The following is a 9,987-nucleotide window of genomic DNA, read 5'->3' as shown; positions in this document are numbered from 1 at the left end:
CACAAAAAAAAAAAAATCAAACCAAACGAATTTTTTTGGACGGTGCTTTGATGTATACTTATAAAAGATTGATTTTTTCATAAGGACAGCTTTGGTTTGCTTTTTATGTTAAAATATCCACCCGTTACATCCATTGAATTATAAGAAAAAAAAATCTCTATACTTTTACTTATCATTATGTTAGAAAATTTGCATGACTATTAGTGTTATAAAATATGTAGAAAAAAGTGTTTATTAGGTATTTATTTTAGAGAGTACTTATATTACATTAATTGTAATACATTCTAATACTATAATTTTGCAAATAATTTCTTTCGAAATTCAATTTTAATAGTGTTAGTGATTAGTTTAATATATTCCAATTCACTTAGGTAGGTCTACCAATAAAAATTATTTGGCTGTCCAGATTAAACTAAACCAGACTTAGACCGTAATTGATGGTGCAAGTTTGTAATTTTTTGGGTAAGGATTTATCATGTTCCTACATTTAAAGGAGGTAGGCCTGATAATGGTGCAAGTTTGTAATTTAATGTTTTTTTTATGGCCTTATTAATTTAATTTCAGCTTTATTTAATTTATCTTGTAGAGCAATTGATACCCATGGATAAGAGTTGGATGAAAAAGCCTAGGCATTCAAAATAGTATGTACTAGGGATTAATGACTTTTTGAAGTTTGCATCTAAAGTAAAGACTATAGATGGGATGATTTCATGTCCTTGTGAAAACTGTGTGAATTCAACTATGCTTGATGTTAATACTATACGGGATCACTTAGTATCTTTTGGATTTTGCAATGGTTATGAATGTTGGTTTTTCCATGGAGAACCCTTGACTACTACAACAACTTCTTGTGAAACTAGTACAAGTCATGTCCAAAAGACCTTGAATGCACAAGAATTCTTGAATTCACAAGACATTTCCACTGAATATGGTGATATACCTAATATGATGCATAATTTATTGCGTGGCCACATAATGAATGAATCTGGAGATAGTAATAATTGTTCATTACCACTAGAAGAAGTCCCAAATGTGCAACAATCTAGGCAAGGTCCTAATCAAGATGCGCAAAGGTTTTACAGTTTACTTAAAGATGCTGATCAACATTTGTATGAAGGGTGCAAGAATTTTAGCAAGTTGTCTGCCATTGTGCATTTATATCAATTAAAGTGTCTTAATGGCTGGAGCAATAAGTCTTTTACAATGTTGCTCCAGATTTTGAAAGATATGCTTCCTTTGGATGCGAAGTTACCAAAAGACACATATGAGGCTAAGAAAATTATTAAGGATTTAGGACTTGGTTATGAGAAGATTGATGCATGTATAAATGATTGTATGTTATTTTGGAAAGAGAATGCCAATGATGAAGAGTATAAAGTCTGTCATACTTCCAGGTGGGAAACAAATGAGAATGATAAGAAAAATAGCGGAAATGATAAGGAGAATAAAGGGAAAGGTAAGAAAAATAGTGGGAAAGATAAGGATAATTTGATGAATGTTTCACTCAAGACAAGAAAGAAAAAAGCTGCTAAGGTTTTGCATTGGTTTCCTTTAAAGCCAAGACTACAAAGGTTGTTTATGTCTCCCAAAACAGCTTCTTCAATGAAATGGCATGCTGAGGGTCGCACAAAAGACGGAATAATAAGACATCGCGTTGATTCTCTTGCTTGGAAAAACATTTGACAATCATTATGTAGATTTCTCATTTGACCCTCGCAATGTTAGACTTGGATTAGCAGCTGACGGATTTAATCCTTTTGGGAATATGAGTACTAGTCATAGTACATGGCTTGTCGTTTTGATTCCATACAATCTACCTCCTTGGATGTGCATGAAGAGATCTTCTTTCATGTTATCCTTGCTTATACTTGGGCCAAGTCCACCTTTAAATGATATAGATGTGTATTTACAACCTTTAATAGAAGAATTGAAGGAATTGTGGAATGATGGAATATCAACGTACGACGTGTCTTCTAATGAGAATTTCAAGATGCATGCAGCATTGATGTGAACGATAAATGTTTTTCCTGCATATGGTGATTTATTTGGTTGGAGCACTAAAGGGGAATATGCGTGTCCACCTTGTAATTTTAATACTCGATCTCAGTGGTTAAAATATGGAGGGAAATATTGTTATTTGGGCCATCGACGATTCTTGGAAGAAGATCATAGCTTCCGTAAAGATAGAAAATTTTTTAATGAGACTGAGGAAATGGAAAAAGCTCCTATTATACTATCTGGCATTGACATCATGGTGCAAACTGAAGGCATTAATTGTATTTTTGGGAAGAAAAAGACCAAAGTCCAAAAAAAAAAAAAAGAGAAAGAGAAAGGAAGATGTAGACCAAGAACCAAAAGGATGGAAGAAGAGAAGTATATTTTTTGAATTGCCTTATTGGGAGAATCACATGTTGCAGCATAATCTTGATGTGATGCATATGAAAAAAATGTTACAGATAATGTACTTGGCACAGTGCTAGAATTTCCACATAAGACTAAGGATAACTTGAAGGCACGTCTTGACCTAAAAGATATGGGTATAAGACATACACTTCACCCAGAAAAGAGGGGAGATGATAAGACATATATGCCATGATCTTGTTTTACAATGGTCCAAAAAGAAAAGGATAGTTTCTTGAGAGTTTTGAAGAAAATAAAAGTTCCAAATGGCTATGCTTCAAACATTTCATGTTGTATCCAACTTAAACAACGCAAAATTTCTGGTTTGAAGAGTCATGATAGTCATATTATAATGCAACAACTTCTTCCCATAGCAATAAGAGGAGCTTTACCAAAGAAAGTCAGTATGGCTTTAATAGATTTATCTTGTTACTTTAGAGAAGTATGTTCCAAAGTCCTACAAGTAGAAGATCTTGAGAAACTTGAGTCTCGAGTTGCAATGACATTATGTGAATTGGAAAAAATATTCCCTCCGTCTTTCTTTACTGTCATGGTTCATTTAGTTATCCATTTGGCCACTAAAGCGAAGATTGTTGGACCAGTCCATTATCGGTGGATGTATCCCATTGAGAGGTAAGTCATAATAATTTAAAATTTTCAATGAAATCTATTATGCCACTATTGATCTTTTGTTTCTAAATAGGTATCTCTTAAGACTTAAGTCTTATGTGCGTAATAAAGCTCATCCAGAGGCGTCTATTGCTGAAGGATACATTGCAGAAGAGTGCTTAATATTTTGCTCGCGATATTTGGAATCCATTGAGACAGTATTCAATAGACCCATTAGAAACGTTGATGATGCTACAGGAGCAATGTCGAATATTCAACTTGATTCAACTGAATGGGTACAAGCACATCGTTATGTTCTATTCAATAGCAATGAAATTATTCCATTTCGCAAGTAAGTAATATTGATAAATATGATTCATATCTAATCATGTTAACCAAATGATAACTCTTAATAATAACACATGCTACATTTGTTTATATAGGTTACACAAGGAACGAATAAAGAGCAGAATACGTCCACGTCGCGTACCAAAAGAAGTTATTAATAAGATCCATATAGAAGAGTTTTGTGACTGGTTTCGAAATTATGTAAGTAATTCATTACTAATAATTTTTAGCATACAATAGAAGTAGTATAAGGGTTACTCAACTCATATTGATATATCATATATAATTTTAGGATGTGGCCATGAGTAATACTGAGAATGTGAAACTTACTGATAAAGTTAGATGGCTTGCTGAAGGACCCAATACTGAAGCTAGACAGATGAAACGATATGTTGTCAACGGTACTAAATTCCGAACAAAAGATAATGAGGAAAATAAGAAAACTCAAAACAGTAGAGTCAGTGTAGACATAGAAGGAGGCATTACTTACTACAGTGTTCTGTCTGACATAATTGAATTGAATTATTATGATAATTTGAGATACATATTATTCAAATGTGATTGGGTTGACGTTGATACAGGTAGGGGATATAAGATAGATGAATTTGGGTTCCCCCTTGTCAATTTTTCACATTTAATACATGTTGGGAAGAGAATAACAGATGACCCATTTATTTTGGCATCTCAAGCTTCACAAGTATATTATGTTGAAGATGAAAGAGACAAGGATTGGCTTGTTGTTGTCAAAACAAAACCAAGGGATGTGTTCGACGTTGGTAATGGCGATTTGAGTGATAATGATGTAGACATTTATTGTGATAATGAGCCATATGATGCAGTGATTGAAAATCCACCTAATAATGTGAATGACGGCCTAAATTGGGCTCAAAATGATGTGGATGGAACCATAGTCGATAGACCTCTTCCACTTGATGAAGAGAATTTTATGGATGATTCTGAGTATGAAGAAGATTACTAGTCACAAGAGGGAATGTGTTTCATTGTTTTAGTGATTCTTGGTGATTAATGCTTTAAAAGAAGAATATTGTTTCATTGTAGCTTGCCTAATTAGTTTATCATTGCTTGAGTACTAGTTTATAATTTTTTTATTGTAATGTGTCTAGTGACTATTTTGGATTTGAAACAATAATATCGCTTGCAATATTTACTTTGTTAGTATGAATTTTTAAATTGTGGATTTAAAACAATATTTTCTTAGCTACTAGGACTAACCTTTTTGCCAAGGTGTATGAGCCATTTTATTTTCAAAATTTTTATTAGACTAATACATAAATAGCATTATACCTGGTCCAATAGCTTGGAAATTTATGCTCTTCTCATTTTTTTAGTGTTAGCTGAGTTCCTGCACGATGGGTGAGGAAACTTATCATTAGTTTTTTCCAATATTTCAATAATTTTAGCCAAGAATCTTATAGCTAATTAATTGGTTGGCACATTTCTAATAGAGATATACAAGGTTCAAATCCCCCACCCCAACAATCGATGTATAAAAAAAATTATTTGAATAATTTTTCGAGTAAAAAAATTATAATATTTAGTTATTTTATATACAAAATAGAAAGACAGTAAGAATATTGTAGTGATTTGATTATACTATATATGTGTGTGTGTGTGTGTGTGTGTGTTTACAAATTGAAAATTGCATGATATAGTAGCTAATATAGGCAAAGCATGTTTCATGCCTACTAAAGAAAATGCAAATATCATTTAATTATTATTATTTTTACATTCTTGATTGTGTGTAAACTAAATTATTTTTTTCCTTTTTGTTGGACATTGTTTTAGTTGTTGCAAAACCAACTTAATTTGAGCAAGAATACCATATTTCAAACCAATTGTTTCTCACCTATAAAAAAAATTCAATTGTTTCTTGTATAAATCTTAGAAAAATGATATTAAAATATCATTATGCTTAAAATAAAAAATATAACAAAATAAACATATTTATTCTATTAATAATCTTTCTAATCACATAGAATAAATACTAAGTATTAGTCCCCCCCCCCCCACACACACACACACACACACACATATATATATATATATATATATATTACATGTCACTAATATGAGTTAGGAAATTATGGTCTTTTCAATTGGTGTTTGACACCACACTAAGATTGTTAAAGATAAACATCTTCACAATTTAAACCAGTAGATAATAATAATAATACTATGGTTTGGGGGGGGGGTATTTTTATCATTTAGTGATTTTAGGGATTTTTTTTTTGTTCATTGTAATCATTCCTAATGTATTTTGTAAATTTGGAGGTCTAGGGGTATATTGTTCATTTTGAAAATTTAAAAAATATTTCTCCAGTTATGGAGATTCTAAAGATATTTTGGTCATTTGATAATTCTGGGGATATTTTGTGTCATTCGGAGTATTTTAGATGTATGATGATCTCATTAGCATATTAGTTTTCTACATTGGAGTATAAAAATAAAAATAAAAAAAAGAACAAAAATGACTAAACTTTGTAGTTTTGTATTTAGAAAACACCTATAGAAGCACAACAAAAAAAGTATATTGTAGCAGTTGGGAAATTGCTACCAAAAAAAAAAATTTGTAGTTTTGTATTTAGAAATCACCTATAGAAGCACAAAAAATAAAGTATATTGTAGTAGTTGGGAAACTGCTATAAAAAAAAAAAAGTATATTGTAGCGGTTACAAAAAAAACCGCTGCTACAAAGAGACTTATAGTAGCATTTAAAAATCCATTACAATAAACATTTTATAGCAACATTTTTGGTTAGTGCTACAAAAAAAACCACTGTTATATCTCATATTTTTTGTAGAATTCAAGTAGTCAGTTACTCATTAATATACAACGTATACAATCTTATTATAAAGATAATATATAAACAAAATCTAAGATGTTAATAAATCAAGAAAATAAATTGGCTCATAAAAAAAAAGGAAAAAATTGACCTTAGACCTTTTTTTTTTTTTTAATTTTAGTTTAGTTATCTCTTATAAATATGGGAAAAAAAATTTACCCAGAGAGAGAGAGAGAGAGAGAAAGTTTAGTTTTACACCGTGTCCAGTTGGGGAAAAAAAATCTCTTGAGTTCCGTGTGCAAATTGGGTGAAAGTGTGCACCGACCGTTCTCCTCTTCCCACATGCAGAGGAAAAACCCAAATTCTGAGTATCGTCAACGTGTCCTTCATTCTTATTCTCTTTTAATACGATTAATTAAATGTTGTTTTGAAATTTTTTAAGAGAGTCAAATGAGCTTTGCGTCTAGTGCATGCGTCAGTGGACCCTGTCCTGTAACATTGCCTGGGGAACTATCCTCAGTGGTCATGTCCTTATCTAAAAATGATTAAAAAAACAAAAAACCAACACATTCCCCACTGATCACCATTAGTCCACTCCTAATGAGCACCAACATTGAATAGGCTAAACCCATTCTCATTTTTCTATGCCAAATTATAAAGTATAATAGCATTGAGGTCCAAAACCCTTCTCCATTGAAAGTTATACAATACTAGAATTGTAAAAAAAAAAATACAATTGAGCTACAGTTCAATTCTAAATGTAGAATTGCACTGTAGCTCAATGGTATAAAAAAAAATATTTTTTATTCGACTCTCTCCAATCATTTCTGCTCTCTCTACTCTTTTTCTTTCTATCTTTCTCTCTTTCTTTCTACTTTCTCTTCTTCATGGTCTCTCTTCTTCAACGGCATGGAGGCAACGGCATGGAGGCAACGGCATGGAGGCTCGATCAACTGCTGTGGTGGAGGTGTGGAGGTCGTGGGGTTGTTCATGGGTTTCCGGCGTGGGTTTGCGTGGGTTTATTCATGGGTTTCCGGCGTTTGGGTCGGATTTAGGCCGGCGTTTGGGGGATTTGTTCCGATGGGTTTGTTGGGTTTGACGATGGATTTTGGTTTTTGATTTTGATTTTTGATTTTTGATTTTGATTTGGCTGGATGGGTTTATTCATTGGTTTTGATCGGCGTTGGTATATGTGATCGGCGTTGTGGCGGTTGTGATCGGCGTGGGTTTTGACGAGATCGGCGTAGGTGGGTGGTTTTTTTTTTTTTTTTTTTTTTTTTTTTTTTTCTGGGTTTGCTGGTATATGTGATCGGCATAGGTGGGTGAGAAATAAACTAACAGAAGATTCGGGAAGGAAGATAAAATTGAGAAAAAAAAAAAAAAGAAAAAAAAAATTTATTGTGAAAATATATTATTTTAATGAGTAGAATAGAAAAATAGAAGTTTTGATATTAAGTATATTGAAAAATGGTATTGTATAATTGATAAAGTGATTTTTTGACGATAAAATAGGATAAAATTGAGAAAAATAAATGTGAATGCTCTAAGAATATAGGCGGACTTTCAAAAGATACGATCGCAATCTCCTGAACAGTACCCTTTTCCGCGAGCATATGGGCACACCTATTTGCCTGGCGGCTACAATGGGTCCACCACTAAGAATATAGGCGGACTTTCAAAAGACACGATCCCAAGCACCTGAACAGTAGACAGCATATGAGCACACCTATTTGCCTGGCGGTAATAATGCTTAAACTGGATCTGTTGAAACCGGAATACCAGCAGCTTACAATTAAAAAAACAAAAAACATATCTTATTTTGGGTCACTTTTCTATTTTTACTCCTTTTTTTCTTATTATAAATTTTGGAGATAAAACAAACGGCTATGTCTTTTTATCAAAAAAGAAGAAGTTATGTCTATCTCTCACTTTTTCTTCCTCCACGTGCTACCATTGGTCCACTACCAACCAAAGATAACAATGGGTTTATTTGGATAGAATTTATTGTATAAATTAAAAACTGAAAATACTATAATAAAATAATTTTTAAATATATAAATAGTACCGTAAAACTTATTTTTAATATTTTTTCTTAATAAACAGTGCATAAATAGTGCATAAACAGCACACTGTCTGAATAAACAGTGCACTTTCACATAAAACCTGTTGTGCGTGAATAAAAAAAAAAGTAAACGCGAACGTGAGATGCAGCTTTAACATGATCCAAACGGGCAAAAAATGGCCTTTCCCTTTCCAACCCGGAATGAATCGAAACGTGGGGGAACACATTGTCATTGAGGCACTACAAACGGTTGGTATGCTCTGTCGTTCAACACATTTCTAAGTCAATGTGCAGTGTGGGGCTGGAATATCAAGTCAAATCCCACTTCTACAAAATGCGAATTGGATGGCGCAACAGTCCCCACTAGACACAATTGTTAAGGTACTCCTCCCCCCCATCTCACACGGTTGGTCGTCTTACTCATAGGCGCCGCGTATATAGACCCACCTCTTGTTTTATGAAATCTCTTTCTCATAGAGACAAATGTTTTTGCCGCCACCTCACGTAAGTACGTGTTTAGTGTGTGTTTGACCAAAAGCTAGAGTTTAAAGTTCAACCCCTAGCCATTGAAATGATAGAACTGGAGTGGATCGGTGATAAAATGTTATGGTCTTCAATGGAAAAAAGAAAGTACGAAAAAAAAAAAACAAAAAAACAAAGAAAAGTGGCAAAATGTTATCGTCTTAAATGGATCGGTGATAATAACAAATAATAATAATAATAATAATCCACTGCCGGTGTACCACTATCAGGTGCCCTGAGCCCCTCCTATGCGTCGCATGGTTTCTCGACCGGACTGCTAAAAATGTCAAAAGAATTAGGCCCATGATAGAATAGAAATAAATAATAATAATAATTTAGGGCCCCAAGAAATTAAATATATAAAAAAAAACAACCCGTTACAGCCTATAACATAGCTCTACCCCCACTGGTGTGGCAGAATTACACACAACGACTGCGACTATGAAATATGGCTAGGAAGCAAGGGTAAGCTGAAGAAGGAAGGTTAGAAGTTTTTTTTTAGATCGATCCACTTTTCCTCACATTTTCAACATTCTTTGATAAAAAAATGATATGTTACCATGATATTACTTTAATTAATATGTTATTATTTAATAATTTTTTATTTAATTAATATTTTGAATATCTCACCAATTAATCGAATTTTCTCTATATTCTTAGTTTGCATACTAAGTTTGTATATGTTATCTATATATATATAATAATATATAAAATTGAGAAAAAATTCAATTAGATTTCAAATTATAATTAAATTAGAGTCTAATTTTACGTCATGTGTCCCATCTAATCTAAATTTTTAAATTTTTGTGCCAAGTGAGTTAATTCAATGTAAAAATTGGATTTCAATTAACGTTTAATTTTGTACCATGTGTCCCATTTAATCTAAATTTTTAAAATTTTTGTGTCAAATGAGTTAATTTAGTGTAAAAAAACGAAAAGTCCAATATAAGTAAACCATTAAAAATATAATTTTTGAATGATTTTAAATTTATGAGTCTTTTTTGTATAACTAAAAGCAATTCAAGTTTATAAGTCATATATATATATAATTAAAATTAAGAGAAAATCTAATTAAATTCTAAACTAAAGTTTAATTTTGCGCCACCTGTCTCATCTAATTTTTAAATTTGTGTGTCAAGTAAATTATTAGGTGCAAAAATTAAAAGTATAAATTCAATTAGATTCTAAATTGAATTTTAATTAGAGTTCAATTTTGCGCATGTGTTCTATCTAATTTTTTAAC

At 32.0% G+C, this 9,987-nt stretch overlaps 1 protein-coding gene across 1 annotated transcript; it reads left to right on the top strand.

Annotated features, from left to right (window-relative positions):
* The first annotated feature begins 2,608 nt into the window (after window positions 1-2,608).
* On the top strand, window positions 2,609-4,336 carry LOC142624788 (uncharacterized). The gene is made up of 4 exons (XM_075798538.1): window positions 2,609-3,033; window positions 3,104-3,361; window positions 3,453-3,558; window positions 3,650-4,336. The coding sequence occupies exons 1-4, from the start codon at window positions 2,609-2,611 to the stop codon at window positions 4,334-4,336; spliced, it is 1,476 nt and encodes a 491-aa protein (XP_075654653.1).
* The last annotated feature ends 5,651 nt before the right edge of the window (window positions 4,337-9,987 follow it).

This window comes from Castanea sativa, chromosome 2 (genome assembly GCF_040712315.1).
Source record: "Castanea sativa cultivar Marrone di Chiusa Pesio chromosome 2, ASM4071231v1".
Taxonomy (NCBI): Eukaryota; Viridiplantae; Streptophyta; class Magnoliopsida; order Fagales; family Fagaceae; genus Castanea; species Castanea sativa.
Note: the sequence above shows the minus strand (reverse complement) of the source record. Positions and strands in the feature narration are given on the sequence as shown.